Source organism: Bubalus kerabau, chromosome 8 (assembly GCF_029407905.1).
Source record: "Bubalus kerabau isolate K-KA32 ecotype Philippines breed swamp buffalo chromosome 8, PCC_UOA_SB_1v2, whole genome shotgun sequence".
NCBI classification, from domain to species: domain Eukaryota; kingdom Metazoa; phylum Chordata; class Mammalia; order Artiodactyla; family Bovidae; genus Bubalus; species Bubalus kerabau.
In genome coordinates this window covers 116272365-116287998 of record NC_073631.1, presented here as the reverse complement: position 1 = coordinate 116287998, position 15634 = coordinate 116272365, and the positions used below count along the sequence as shown (strand labels likewise).

General features: G+C 57.2%; 1 protein-coding gene across 1 annotated transcript; it reads right to left on the bottom strand.

Moving 5' to 3' along the window:
* Positions 1–4283: 4283 nt before the first annotated feature.
* Positions 4284–9354, bottom strand: LOC129658757 (zinc finger and SCAN domain-containing protein 2). The gene is made up of 4 exons (XM_055589597.1): positions 9180–9354; positions 6602–7517; positions 5189–5350; positions 4284–5005 (listed from the first exon to the last, which is right to left on the bottom strand). The coding sequence occupies exon 2, from the start codon at positions 7487–7489 to the stop codon at positions 6878–6880; it is 612 nt and encodes a 203-aa protein (XP_055445572.1). The 5' UTR covers positions 7490–7517; positions 9180–9354; the 3' UTR covers positions 4284–5005; positions 5189–5350; positions 6602–6877.
* Between the last annotated feature and the right edge of the window lie 6280 nt (positions 9355–15634).

Genomic DNA, 15634 nt, shown 5'->3' with positions numbered 1-15634 from the left:
GGCTTTATGAGAATTTTCCACCAGCACAGAGCACAGCACAGGAAAGAAAGGTCCAGGCAAGGGCCGGTCCTGAGAAAGCAGAGCAGCTCCTCCACCCAGTCTCTGCACCCTCCCTGACTCCCCTCTCCACCCTCCTTTGAAGCATCACTAAGCCTCCCTCTCCTCACCCTAGTAATGCCCAGGTGAGAGGATGTCTGCGGTGGAGGTTGCTGGGACCCTGTGGATTCTCTTTGCAAACTGCTTCCAGCGCTGACTGCTAAGGTTCGCAGCTGCTTAGCCTGGGGGCTGCTCCCAGACCATCCCCGCCACTGCGAGTCACAAAGAGTCGGACACAACTGAAGCAGCTTAGCACGCATGTCCAAACACAACAAGCTAATATGCTGGTCTGAAGCATCTGCATTTGCAATGCTACCTAAGTCTAAGGCTGGCACAAGAAAAGCAGTGGCTATCTGTTCTATGTGGGTTCCACCACCTCACAAAGGACACAACCACCTCCAATCTGTCCACCAGCGCTCTTTGATGAAAGCTTACAGCAGCAGGCAGAACTCAATACTAGTCACGATCTCGTCTGCGCAAGATGCTTTGATCATGTAATTGAGCGTGTATGTCTCAGCGACACTGTCTTAGATCGAGGTCCTAAGAAGTGGAGCCTGAGCCAAAGATTCTGTTCAAGGGGAATGAGAAGTATTGGGAGGGCCTCTCAGGAGAAGGGGAGTGGGACACAGGCTCAGGTTGGGGAAGGAGCCAGGGATGTGGTCGCAGCAGAAGCCCAGTGTCGCCTGATCCCCAGCACAGGCTGCCCTCAGATCTGGCCCCACACCCAGACACAGTGACTGCTGGGTCAGTACTCACTTGCAGTGGCAGAGATGGTCTGGGAGCAGCCCCCAGGCTAAGCAGCTGCGAACTTTAGCAGTCAGCTCTGGAAGCAGTTTGCAAAGGGAATCCACAGGGTCCCAGCAACCTCCACCGCAGACATCCTCTCACCTGGGCATTACTAGGGTAAGGAGAGGGAGGCTTAGTGATGCTTCGCAGGAGGGTGGAGAGGGGAGTCAGGGAGGGTGCAGAGACTGGGTGGAGGAGCTGCTCTGCCTTCTCAGGACCGGCCCTTTCCTGGACCTTTCTTTCCTGTGCTGTGCTCTGTGCCAGTGGAAAATTCTCATAAAGCCAGGCTGGCCAGGCCAGGCTGGGCACCGCTGATGAATGCTCTGGTCCCTGGGGACGTGGGACGGAGGGGCATTTTGTCTGGGGTCTTGGACCCTGGAGGTTCCTGGAGGCAGAGACAGCATCTTGTATCTACACCCCACAAGCTGCTTAAGACAAATGACATGCTTTAGTCTCCCACCTCTTTGCACAGTAGGCTTGATGGCCATGTCGGAGTCAAAAGGCCCACCCGAGAGAGGTGGGAAAAGTGCGGTAGGGCAGACCACCTGCACACATGACAGCCTGGACCTCTTGTTAAAGGGCCGTTTCTGATTAGAGTTGGGAGGGGGCTGCAATTTTGCAGTTATAGCAAACCACGAGGTTGCTGAGCATAGCAGGGGTGCTGAACTGCCACCTGGAGTCCACTCGCCCGCCCTCTCAACTCTGGTTTTCCCTGGTGATTCGTCCCCCGTCCTCCACCACCCCCTCCACCCCACCCCCCCACCCCCCCTCCACTCCATCCCACCCCCTCCTCCACCCCCCCCCCACCGCCGCCGCCCCACACACACACATCATGGCCTCCAGGTGGAGCTGAGCCTCCTGGGGCGGCGTATGCCCAGGCCAAGCCGTCCAACATGTGGCCCTCCCCAGATCTGGTGGAGCCACTGCTCTGGCAAAACCATCAACAGATTCCGGCCGAGGACGGTCAGCCCTGCAGCTGGTTCTGACCCTCAGGGGAGGAAGTGAGCCTGGGCAAGCAGAAGGCAGAGCTGCTGCCCGCTCCTTCCTGCCCTGCGAGACAGGGAGGCAGCAGAAGAAGATGGGCTGAGTCCCTGCACCACGGTCAAGTCCCCACCCTTCTCAGTTACAGATCCCACGGTCCCCCTTTAAGGTGTCAGTGGATCTGAGTTGAACAAGGTTCCTGCTTTGACTCACCCCGACCTGAGCCAGGTCTCCCAGGCCCTTGTCTGCAAGTTACCCTGACTCAGGAACCCCATCGGCTGATAGACATGATTGATGCAGCCCCAGGTCTGAGTCAAAGAGCAAGGCATGGAAGGAAAGTTCGGGAATGAGCCCATGACCATGGGCCATGACCAGGCCCGCCCTCACCAGGGACAGGAGGGGAAATCACTCATCCAAGTCTTGGCAACCTGGCGGCAGGCCTCAACAACCCCATGCTCCAGCGCCTTCTGCGGCAGGAGACTCCGGGCTGTGAAGCGGGGTGTTAGCGGCCGGATCCGCCTTTGGTGGGAGACGCAGCAGGACACAGCCCTGCCTCTACGTGGTTTCTTCAGTGCACGCGGTTTACACACGTACTCGTTCGAGTCTCACAACCCGTGACACAGGAGGAGCAGAGTCAGGAAAGAGACAGGACTGGCCAGGGCCTCCCGGTGGGAATGGGCTGGAGCCCAGGCATCCCAGCACTCAGGGACCGGCAGAGGAACCACCTCGAAGGTTCTCAGCAGTTCTGCCTGGCCGCAAGCTGGGCAAGCTGCGGGGGCTTACTCCAAGGCGCCCTGATATCTATCTATTACCCAAATCCAGTAGCAGTCATTAGCCAGCTGGGGGGAGCCCAAGCTGACTCACTGCTGTGACTTTGGAGCTCTGTGACCTTGAACATAACCCCCTCGGGGAGAGGGAAAATGAAGGAGGCCGAGGTAGAGGCTTCCCTGCTCCCAGCTGAGCTCAAATGACCACTCCTCACACGAGCTGATGTCACGAAAACATCAATTCCTGTTAGTCAGCTCTGGCAGGCATCGGTGACCTAGGGAGACATCCACCCTGGACGTCCAATGCCACACACTCCTGAGGAGCCAGACGGGGTTGCAGTGGGGGGAGAGGGGGCGGGGACGGGGTCTCTCCTGTCCCACTGCCCCAAGGAGGGGAGAACTGGAGGCCTCCTATGACCTCCCATTATTGTCCGAGAGACCAGCCCACAGCCCAGTAAAATGCACTCAGTGGGCACACCTCCCCCATCCACCTCCCACCCCATGGCCTCCAGCCCTGGACCCACCAGCCAGTGGGCAACTACTTCCTGGGTGTATGAGCCAAGCCCTGCACTAGACCCTGCCAGGGTTCAAGAAGGAAGGACATGGCCCTTGCCTTCAGGGAGCCCCTCGCCTGCCCCCCGTCTCAGCAGAGATCACACACACACAGAGGAAACTGGAGTATAAGCCCGCACACACCTCTCAGGGGTGAGATGGTATGTTAACACAGGGACTGTTCCAAGGAGGGAGGGGTGTGTGCTAGGTGGTTCTGGAAAGCAGGCCTGGTGGAGAAGAGGGCTTAGGAGGGCAGAGCGGAGGTGGGCAGAGGGGCACAGGTCAGACCAGCACCAGGGGAGGTGGGAGATGAGCAAAGCAGGTGGCGTCTGCGAGGGTCCCCCAAGGTGGGCCAAGGACCCAATAGAGGGGAGTTCCAGAAGCGTGGGGCCTTGTTCTCACCCCCGCAGAGCGGCCTGTTATCCCAGAAGCCAGCGCATGGCAGGTGGTCGGTAAGAACCCATGTGCAAACTGCACTGGAGACCCATGGGAGCCCCCCAGCAACCCTGACTGAACCCCAGCTCAGCCCTGGGAACCCCACCCCCCACCTCAACACAACTCCCAAGCGCCCCGACACTCACATCCCTGGGATTTGACCTGCATGTCTTAACTAAAGGCCTCTCCCACCCCCAAGGGTTTCACTCCCTATAACCCACCTTACAAAGTCTGGTTGTCCCCAAAACCCCAGCCCAGCCATAGTCGGTCCCCTCTTTTCTGAGAGGTGGTCCACTCTGGGGAGGCCAGGGAGCTCCAGGCCAGGTGTGAAGCCTGGAGGAGCCCTCGCCCTGCAGCTGGCCCCAGCCTCGCCCTCCTCTTGTTCCTCTGTGCCCTGTGGACACACAGAAGCTTGTCTGCCAGCCTCTCTCCCTGCCTGGAGCTCACGGCCACCAGCAGGGAGGTGCCACTTACTCCCCAGCCTCCCTCCTCGCCCTTTCTGCATCATGCCAGCACTCAGGAAGCCAGAACAAGGAACCCCAAACCAGAGGAGAGCAGAGCAGCGCCCCCCAAGCTTCCCAATGATGACAACGGCTGGGGAAGGGAACTGGGGCTCCTGATGCGCCGACTGTGGGCTGTGGGAGAACAGAATGACTATTCAAGGCCCCTCCTCAGAATTCTTTATTCCTGAAAAGGGAAGGAAGGTCGATGGGCCTGGAAATGGGGGAAACGAAATGTGGCTTGAACAAAGATCCTGACCCAGGACTCTGTGTCAGCTCAGGAAGGAGCGGCAGGCTAGCCCCAGGGCCCGGGGATCTCAGCCTGGAGTCCCGGAGCTCCTGGAATCCCTCGTAGATTCTGCGTCCCCGTGAGTGTGTGCGTCCTCCTGGGGAGAAGGTTCGTAACCTTTGCCATCTTGCCAGAGGGCTTCGTGAGCCCAAAAGTGTGAAGAAACCACTGCCCTGAAAGGAGAGGGAAGCCTGCAGACGTGTTCATCCCTGGGGGGCTGGTCTTGCCTCTGGAGCCGGGTGTCTGCTTCCACTCACTGCGTCCTCCCCAGCAGCTGCCTTCCTGTCTCTGGTGGGCCAGGCAGGAGCACAGAAGTGGGTTCCCCACACACGCACCATCGCTGCTACCACAGGAGAGGCTGGGCAGCCAGGACCACCTCTTCTCTGGCTGTAACTCCCAGCAATCCCGGGGAGATTTTCCGCCAAGGCACAAAGTCTGTCTCCAATTCCAGGCTCCATCGGACCCTCTGCCTTCACCTCCCGAGGTAGGTCTTCTTAGGGGACATGTCCTCATGCTGGCGCGCAGGCCCAGGGCCCCATTCCAAGTCTCTGTGTCAGAGGTGCCCTGCACACTGCCCAGAGCTCCTGACCACTCCACATCTGTGCATAAAGACAAAGAGACCAGAGTCAGGTCTGGGGTGGAACACAGCCCCGCCCAGCCCCCACCTGGCCCCCACTCAGCCAGTGCTAGGAGGGAGCAGTCATGGGCCCCCTGCACCCAGTTCAGAATTTTGCATCCTCTTAGCCCCTACCAAGCACCCCCAGGATTATAATCCCATTTACCAATGAGACATCGTGGGTTCAGGGTACTTGGTGACTTGGTTCCAGATGTCCTGGGTCCCGACTTAATCTCTTAATCTCCACCACTAAGCACTAGTCCACATTGCAACAGCCACCTACGGGCGGCAGGCAGAGGACAACTGATCCCCGAGAAGCCACATGGCTCTAAGGAAAGGAGGAGGGGCAGAGACGGGTCTCCAGCACTGAGCACCAGCCTGGGTGTGGAGCAAGGGCCCTGTGGAGGCAGGTCCTCTCCCAGCCCCCAGCTGCCTTCCTCCCAACCCACCACCCAGGAGGCCACGTCCCCTGCAGACACCCATATCTCCCACCAACGCCCCTGCCCATCCTCCTACTACATGGTCCCGCTTTCTCAAAGCCACATTTTTCCCACCTGTAGTAGCATCTCTTAATGATGGTACAGGAGAGATACAGGGTCTTGGGGTCCAGAATTCAAAATGAGGTCCAGGCTTGCACTGCGGCACTACTAACTCCTATATGTGACTCAGGGCCAGCCTGGGGAGCCTCACTTTCCTTGTTGACCACATGGTGGAGAAACCCAAGCATCAGCTTGGAATCTGAGGCCTGGGGACAGGTCATGGCTCGCCCCTTTCTCACTGCATGACTTTGGCCAAGCCGCTCAGGGGACCTCAATTCCCTTGCCCAGACGACCCCAGGACCCGGGTCCTACTTCCATCTCTCCTCCATGCCTCTAGTTGTCCTTGAACTGCACTTGTGCTCACTGGGCTCTTTCCATTAAATATTTTGGTGTCCCCTCTCCCTGCCACAAATCCTTTGTAGGGCAAATATAAGCCTCCAAGTTCAGACACCCACCTTAGAAACCTTCCACACTCTATGGAAGGTTCTATGTTCCCTATGAGTCCCCAGGACCCAGCTCAAACCATCAAATTGCCCTGGGTGTCGCCAGTCACCTCCCCACCCCCCAGAACACTTTCAGTCTGTCCCCTACAGTAGCCGGAATCACCCTGTATGAGCACCCCAGGGACAGGGCTGTGCTCCTCCCAAGGACCCTACTCAGCACACGGCTTGGCACACTGGGGCACTCAATTAATGATATCACCTCCTCTTATCTGCTAAACTTAACAGTCCTCACAACATTCCCGGGAGGAGGAGGCCCTCCTCATCTTTAGCCCCTACTTGTAGATAAGCAAACTGTGTCATGAAGTGAAATGACTTCTCAAAGGCACTAAGTAGGAAGCACTTGTGCCAGGAGACCTTGGGGCTGGGGGAGGCCTGAGGATTGCGGAGAGTGTCCTCTCCGGGTGGCTTTCAATTCTGGCATTGAGGGAACGAGGATCTAGTAAGAAGAGTCCTACACCTAGAAGCCCTGTCTGCCCCACCCTCCCCACGTGACCCCCCAACAAGACCGAGAGGGCTCTGGCCAACGCTAGGTCTCACCTGCTCTAAGCTGGGTGTGCCTGTGGAGGAAAACCAACACTGGGGCCCAAAGCAGCCGGGTGCAGCCACCCGGAGGGTCCTGGAGGATGAGAGGAAGGCGGCGGCCCAAGCCCGGCAGCGGCCCACTCCTTTTGAGAGCCCCCCACCCCAAGCCAGCCCTCACGGTCTCCCAGGATCCCATCCAGAGAGGGGGCCCCAGCCCAGCGGCATCTCCAGGGGTCACAGATGCGGCTCTGGGGCGGGAAACAGTCGGCGGCGGCAGCAGGTTCTGTGGTATCAGAGCACGCGGCCTAAATGGGCCGCCTGACCCTCGGGCCCGTGGCCGTGGCTGCGCTGGTGGGTCTTGAGAGAGCCCTCGCGCGCGAAGCTCTTGCCACAGCGGGCGCAAAAGTAGGGCCTGCGCTCCCCGAAGACGCCGGGGCGGCGCGGGTGCGGCGCGGGCATGCGCGCGTGGGTGCGCTGGTGGTTGAGCAGGAAGCGCGGCTCGCGGAAGCAGCGGCCGCACTGCGCGCACTGGTGCGGCTTCTCGCCGCTGTGGATGCGCTGGTGCGTGAGCAGGTTCTGCTTGAGGCTGAAGCAGCGCCCGCACTCGGGGCAGGGGAAGGGCCGCTCGCCCGTGTGGGTGCGCTGATGCACCTCTAGGTTGTGCTTGACGCTGAAGGCCTTGCCGCACTCCGGGCACACGAAGGCGGCTGCGCGGCCCGCCCCGGCGTGCGCCTTCTGGTGCCGCACCAGGCTGGGCTGCTGGGCGAAGGTCTGGCCACACAGCGGGCAGCGGTGCGGCTGCTCCTCCGCCGGGTGGTGGATGACCAGGCCTCGATCGTCCCCCAGGCCCTCCTCCCCGTCCCCCGTAGGGGACCCGCCCCCGGAGGATGCCAGCTCGGTCATGGGCACGTCCGGCTGCAATCACCGGCCCCTGAGGAGGCAGAAGCAGAGAGAGGAGTCAGAGGGCACCCGAGGGTCGGCCAGCCCCCAGCCTCAGTGCCCATCACTCCCCAATCCTGTTCGAGCCAGTGTCTCCCTGCTGTAAAGTCCTTCTTTCTTCTCTACCCCTTAATCACATCCTACCCCTCCTTCAGGCCTTTCTCAAATGACACCTCCTGCTAGAAGCCTTCCTTGACCCCTCCAGCTTCTTTTGAGCCACGTGGCCCAACCCTGTGACCCTCATGCATCACACAGCACACGGGTCGGTCATGCCACCTCTGTCTCCCTAATCTGTGAGCATCTTAAGGACAGACCTGCTTCCTTTTATGACCCACATCAAATGCTGTGCCTACCACACAAGGCATGGAATAAATGCTGATGAGTAATACTCAGGGGCTTCCAGTCTTATAAGTTGTCCTGAACCCGGGTGCGCCTTATCCCTCCAACCAGAGTCTCAAGGAGGAGGGGAGGGACAGACATCCCCAATCTGGAGGGAAGGGTGGGGTCAACAGTGGTTTAAAGATATTTTTGCAAAGCTTAAAAGAAGAAACAAAACAAAAGCCCTGTAAACTTGAAAGTAACCTCAGTTAAACATTAAAGGCAGCAGCTCTTTGTTTATCAAAATGAGGCATGCCTGTAAAAGGTTTGCAAGTCACTGAACCACAGTGTAAGCTCGCAGGGGGCGGGTCTCAGCTTGATTCCTCTTGGCATCCCCCCAGGAAAGCCTGGCCCAAGGCTGAGGAACACTCTCAGCTCAACAAACACCCCCAAGTTCAGTTCCATCTCCTTCACACTGCTTCTCCTAAGGATCCTCTTTCCCAGAGCACTGTGTCCCTCTTAAATTGTTGCCCACAACAGCCCCGAGGAAGGGGCAGGCTTATTGAACCCCAGTTTATAGATGGGGAAACCAAGACTCAGTGAGGTCGACTTACTTGCCCAAGGTCGCCCAGCAAGGTGAACCGGGACTAGACTGTAAATTTCCTCATTGTCAAAAGTTCTTCTCAATGTACTAGCTGCTCACCAGCTAAGTGCCCCTCAAAACACACACACAGAAGACCACCACTCTCCTGGCCACCACAGGTCATCAGGACCCAAAGGACCACTGCATTTGTGGGGCGCTGTCTGTGGCCAACACCCTCACGCCTCCCTAAATCCTGGGCTCCAGCTTCTGCAGAGCACTGAGGCCTGCTTCAAGGGGTCGAACTGACCTCTCCCCATGCTATCCCCCGCCCCTATCAGGGAAGCCTCCTGGCCCTTCACCTGGACCTCCATGCAGGCCTTCTCCACACTTGCAGATCTCCCTGCTTACCACCGCCTCAGTGGACCTACCAGCAGAGTGGGGTCCCAGAGGCACCCCCTCTGTCTCCCCCTACCCTCAGGCCCCCGGTGGAACACCACTCACCCCGGGGATGGGGACAAGGACTACTTGCAACAGACCCCACCCCCAACTCTTTCCCCAGGCAGCTGCACGGATGTTTGCAAAGACAGATCATCTCTGTCCCCTTGGGCCAATCTCAGCCTGGCCTTGCCTCTGAGCCGCCTCCCCACTCCCCCAGCTACACCCCTGGCCGAGGGCCCCGCCCGCCGAGAGGGTCTCAGGCCACGGTCCCCAGTCTCTCTGGCGGCAAGTTCCTCCATCCCATCCCGCACTCACAGCCCAGGCGGCGCCCCAGGTCCTCCGGCCTCCAGCAGTGGCTCTTTCCTCGAGTCTGCGCTGCTCAAGGCAAATACGGTAACTCTCCGCAAAGCCTCCGGGGGCCCCTTCTGCCTCACCCCAAGAAAGACGGCCAGCCTCCAACACCGCTCTTCTTATCAGATCGCGGCGTGAATCGGAAGAGCTGACCCCACCCACCCGAACCCCCGCACACAACCTTGCCAGCTCCTCGGGCCAGAGCGAGATCCTGAAGAAATATGGTAAACTCTGCGTCGCAACCCCACCCCCACGAAAATATGTAGGCCTCCCACTCTGCTGCAGCAACCCACCCCATTCCGCTGCAAGCCCTGGCTCCCTTAGGGAATTCGTGCAACCCACCCCGCTCCCGCAACGCTGGGGGGGGGGGGGGGAGGGAACCACGCCACCCCGGATAAATACGTAATTAAGTCGCGGCGCTCGCCACTCCCGGAAAGGGTCTGCGCGGCTCCAGGAAAATACGGTAGCGCGCCCGCAGTGACCCGCCCCCAGGGGTCCGGCACCGGCCTGGGTAAATACGGTAACCTCCCTCCGCGGCCTCCGCCCCGGACCCGGCCCGGGACTCGCGAGGCGCCGCCTCCCCGCAGCCCGCCGCTCCTTCGCAGCGCCGCAGCCGCCAACGTCTCCGCAGCCGCACAGCAGCCCCGTGAGGCTGGGAGGTCTAACTCGCCCACAGCCTGGCTGGAGCACCGAGGGGGGCTGCGAGCGCGGCTCCCGCCCGGGGCAAGACAAGGAACCAGGCGGGGGACCGGGGGTAGGGGCTGTCAGGACGCCTAGGCGGGCGGATCGCCCCAGGTCCCCTTGTCCCAGCCATTCCCGGTTCAGGATTCCCTGAGGCCCCGCGATTCAGCAGTTAGAGCCACAGCCTCGCCTCCCTCATCCTACGGCTGTGCTATGCTTGGTCGCTCAGTCGTGTCCGACTCTTTGCGACCCCATCCATGGACTGTAACCTGCCAGGCTCCTCCATCCATGGAGCTTCTCCAGGCAAGAATACTGGAGTGGGTTGCCATTCCCTTCTCCAGGGGGTCTTCCCCCACCCAGGGATTGAACCGGGGTCTCCCGCAGTGCAGGTGGATTCTTTGCCGTCTGAGCCACCAGGGAAGCCGAGCTACCCTAGTCAGGCCCACAGACTGGCCCCAGCGCCTGAGAAGCCGGGTCTGGGGGCGCTGGAGGGACAAAGCCTTTCCTTGCAAAAGAGAGAAAGGTGTGAACGCAGGAAGCTGCCCCACCCCCACCCCCGGGGAACCTTTCTGAGCAGGGGCTTCATGGGTGGGAGACAGAGCCCAGTCTACCATCAGGTTATGCCATCAGGATGACTAGATGACTGGGTGGAATAGAAGAGATACTTATTCCCCTACCATCCCATCCTTCCCACAAAGGAGCCCATTACAGTCAAGCTAAAGACAACCCATGCAAGAGTCACTTGTAACACCCGGGGGAGGCAGCTGTTGTGGACAGAGCTGGGCTGAATTCCAGCTTCCAAATGTCACTTAATAATACACCTTACCTAGACATTACTTCTCTCATTACAAAGCCCTTTCCCATGTATTATCTCGCGGGAGCCTTCCAATAACCAGTGCTGGCTGACCTATACAAGTGTTATTATCCCATTTCATAGATGGGAAAATAAAATAAAATTGAAACACAGAGTGGCTCTGCCAACACCCCACCCCTGCCTCTCCCTGTCCCCACTTCCCCGCCTCTCCCCGTCCCCCCTTCCCCACTGCTCCATGTGGCAGAGTCCAGGTGGAAAGGCAGGCCCAGCTCCCTCTCCATGGCATCACCCTGGTCCCTCAGCGGAGAAACAGAAACTGTGCTGACCAGGATCGGAAGGAATAATCTCATCCCAAAGGGGAAAATACCTCCAAATTTACATTTTACAGATGAAGAAACTGAGGCTGGAGAAGGAAAATGATTTTTTAAATTTAAAGTGCTAGAGGAACATTCTGGGCTTCCCAGGTGGCACTAGCGGTAAAGAACCCCGTCTGGTTCTTTACCCTGGGTCAGGAAGATCCCCTGGAGGAGGACAAGGCAACTCACTCCAGTATATTCTTGCCTGGAGAATCCCATGGACAGAGGAGCCTGGCGGGGGGTGGGGGAGGCGGTGGACACAAAGAGTCAGACAAGACTGAAGCGACTTAGCATGCGTGCATGCACGCACGCAGAGGAATATTAGTTGGCCCTTTCTGCCCTGGCCCTCTGCAGCTGCCGGGTGGAAAATACTGCTAGGATTCCGGAAGGCCCAGGCAGGGCTCCTTACAACAGACAGTGGATATGGCTGTTGGGGTGGCGTTATCCCTGATGAAGGCTTCTGGGAGGCATGAACCCCCCAGCCTCAGGAGGTGCCCCCCGCAGCCCTGCAGGCACCCAAGGTCCCTTCTAGGGCCTGGGAAATGAATTCCAGGTGGGGGGTCCATCTGGGAGTAAAACCAATCCCTCACTCCAACACCAGCTTTCACAGCTCGCCCCATGGACCAGTTCATCCCAGCAGGTCCCCCCTTGGGTCACTCTCAGCCTCTGACAGACCCACCCCATCCACGCTGGTCCAGTAGCCCCTCACTGAGATTTGTGGAGCTCCCCAGAGGAGACATCCCAAGGAGATTGGTATTTCAAATAAGTCAGTGGTGGGGTGGGGGAGGAATTCTGGGAAAGCCAAAGACGTTAAGCCACCAAGGTAGATGTTTACTCCAGGGCCAAGTGTAGCTCTCCCATGGCATTGACAAAAGGACCCTCTAACCACTGACGATAACCCACACCCACACCCCACCTGGCCCATGGACTTGGTTCATGAACAGCCACACCACCCAGCTCTCTTTGGTTGCAAACGTCACCAGTCAGAGCGACCAGCTTTCATCTCTCCCACAGGCTACAGGAGAAATGGGAACACTTAGGAAACGACCAGATTCCTCAAAAGCAAAATAATATACCCGAGGACGTCACCCTTATTTTTAGCAGCTGTGCCATATTTCCGGGTAAGCTACACTAACATAGAAAGGGAAGGAACACAGCCAGGGGGTCGGGGAGGCAGACACCACCACCTAAAACTCGTTGCTCTCAGTGGAATGCCCAGGGCTCCAGGAAGCCTCCTTCCTCGGCCCTGCCTGTGTGTGTGATTTCTGCTGACTCACTTCACGTCTCTGGTTTCATACACATACACCCCCGCACACATCTCCTGCTGCCGTTGGCATGTGCTGTCGTGAGCACAATAGAATGGCAGCGAGGAAGTATTCTGCAAACTCAGTCACGCTTCTCCGTCCAGGCAGGGCCAGGGGCTGGCATGGAGATCCCCACCACTCCGCGAGGCTCATGTGACAGCTGGACTCTGGACCCTAAAAAAAAAGGCCCAGGCTGCTCACAGCCAAGAACAGCTGGCCCGTGAGCCCCGTCTGGGTAGAGGCGTGTCCAGCTCAGTTGAGTCCTGCCCAAGGCCCTATATTCCCTCCCTCCCCCACCTTCGGGGCACACTGGCTGGACCGGTGATCCCCCTGACTCCCCTGGACACGTGTTCTCCCTCACAGAGGTTAGCCTGGTCATCCTCTGGCTCCCCCAGCTCTGGGCTGCAGCCCCAGTGCTTCTGCACTCAGTTCAGTGACCATGCCACCGGCCTCCATCAGCTCATCCCATCTCCCCAGATTGAACGGAGATCCCTAGCCTCCCTCTCCAAGGGGACTTAGCTCAGTTTGGTTTTCCCACCAGGTCACAGGCTTCAAAGGGCAGGGACTGTGTTCTCAACGTCTCTGTATCCCAAGAGCCCAGCATATCATAGACCCTCAGTCAGTGTCTGCTGAATGAATGAATGCACGTCTGCCAATTACACCTGGTGGGGGCGGGGCGGGCCACGGCCAGCAGGCGTGCTGATGTGATGTGTAAGGGGTGAGGGACTGCAGGCAAGTTACAGCCCCAGCCATGGCTCCAAAGGCCAGGAGGCACTGCGAGACCTGGATGGTGCTGTGGGGCTCTGGACACAAGTTCTCATCTGCTCCCATGTTCTTTTTCCTTGAAATTAAAACCCAAGATGTGACCTAGGACATCCATTCGACCCCTAAGCTTGCAGCCTGCTTGATACCAGCTAATTTCTATGGCAACTGAGCTCTGTTTGGGGAAAATGTTTTCTTCTCTTTCCATGGTATGACTTCCATTTCTACAAATGCCGGGCAAGTAGCCAGACATGGGGGTCATTTTTTAAATGACAACAGCAATCATTTATTGACTGAGTGCTGTGTACCAGGAACCCATACTACATGCTCCTAGGTGACTTGGAGCACCTAGGTGAGCTCCTAGGTGACTTGCCCAAGGTCCCCCAGCTTACATGGTTAAGGCCAGAAGTTAGCCCCAGAACAGAATCTATCCGCTATTTCTAACAACAAAAGAAAGCTCTTTTTAGACTGGGGTGAGAGATGGGGACAAGAGAAAACATTTCTACTTCTTCTCAATAGGAGCATTATTCCTAGGGCTGTACTGTCCAATAGCCACATGTGGCTCTTTACATTGAAATTAACTAAAATCAAGTAAAATGGAAAATTCATGTTTTCTGAGGTCCTCCACCCCACCAGCTACAGTTAAGTTCTCCACAACCACACATAGCTGGTAGCCATGGCATTGGGGGGCACAGATGTACAACATGTCATCATCACAGAAACTTCTTCTGAACAGTACTGGTCTAGGGCCCCTCCCCCTCCAGATCTGGGAGACTCTGGTCTCTTTTTAACCCAAAGATCAACCTATGCTGGGATCATTCATTTCCCTCTGTCTGCTGGGATCATGTAAAAGCCTACTGTTTTCAGCCCCAAGGACTCCTCTTGCCAAAAGGTCAAGGCTATTTCTTTAGCAAACCCAAACTACTTTAAAAAAGAAAAATTAAAAAGCTCAGCAGAGGCTCCACTCCTGCCATGCACTCCTGGCCTAGTCTCTGCTGGTCCTCCTCTCTCCCCTGGTCCCGGGACCGCTCCCTGGGGCTGGGCAGTGAGGAACCACACTCTCCCAAGAAGGCTGCCATCTGCCCGGCTGAGTCGAAGCTCATGCTGCTTGCCAAGGACAAGCATTTGCCCAGTACCTAAGTCATTTGTCATAACTCCCAGCCTGCTCCTAACAAAGGACACAACGATGCTGTAGGCAGTTCCTGGAACCCCACCCCACCAAGCTCATCTGGTGTGTTGGAAGCTTGGCCCCGGGTCCCCACCGCAGACTTGCACTTACCTGGCTGTGGATAGGCTATAAATAAGTCTTTGAAGATCCTGATTTATTTACTCATGGTTGTTTTCTGTTCCCCCACGCAAGCCTTTAATCTCAGCATGCTCTGGAACATTTTGAACTGTAAAACACGAGGCCAGGTCTGATCTTCTTGTCTTTGATTTTATGGCGTGCCTCTTCCTAAATTTTCTCTGACCTAGTTTGATTATTTTTAAATAAAAGGGAATTAAAAATTGAAGCTGACAATGCCAGACCTCCCTTGGAGAAGCCTGAGCCTTGTGAAGGTGGAAGAGGTTTAGGCTAACAGGAAGTCTAGGACCTACCATCCACTTGCAAGGGCTCTTGGTGAACTAGTCCCACCATCCCCACCCACTCCCCTATATCTCTGTCCTGCTCAGTTCACAGCTCACAGTGAGATGGCAAATAAGAAAACCTTGTTGGGAGAGCCAGGGCTGGGAATGATTTGTTGAAGAATTAACTGTATACAGATTGTTCCAAGCTATGTATCAAAATGAACTCGAGAGCAGGGACTGTGACTGCTGTAGACTAAACTGTTCCCCAAATTTGTATATTGAATTCCTGACCCCCAGTACGATGGCATCTGGAGATGGAGCCTTTGGGAGGCAATAGGAATTAGGTCTAGACAAAGTCGCTCGAATACTTAGGCCACCTGATGCGAAGAGCCGACTCACTAGAAATCACTCATCAGCATCACCTGATGCTGGGAAAGATTGAAGGCAGGAGGAGAAGGGGACGACAGAGGATGATATGGTTGGATGGCATCACTGACTCAATGCACATGAATTTGAACAAGCTCCAGGAGATGGTGAAGGACAGGGAAGCCTGGCGAGCTGCAGTCCACGGAGTTGCAAAGAGTGGGACACGACTGAGCGACTGAACAGCAACAACAAAAGTCATGCGAGTGAGGTCCGCCTGGTGAGATGAGTGTCTAAGAAGAGGAAGGGAGAGACCAGGTCCTCCTTCTCTTTACTTTTCCCTCTCCCCCTCCATCCCACCACGTGAGTACACCAAGAAAAGGCGGTTGTCTGCAAGCCAGGAAGCAGGCCCTCACCAGGAAAAGAACCTGCCATCTCCTTCATCTTGGACTTCCAGCCTCCCAGACTGTGAGAAGTGCGTGTCCATCATTGAAATGCCTAGCCTGTGGTGGTGTTTTGCTGACCCAAGCTGACGAAGACAGTGGCTTCTTCATCACACCGTCCCTGAGGTCT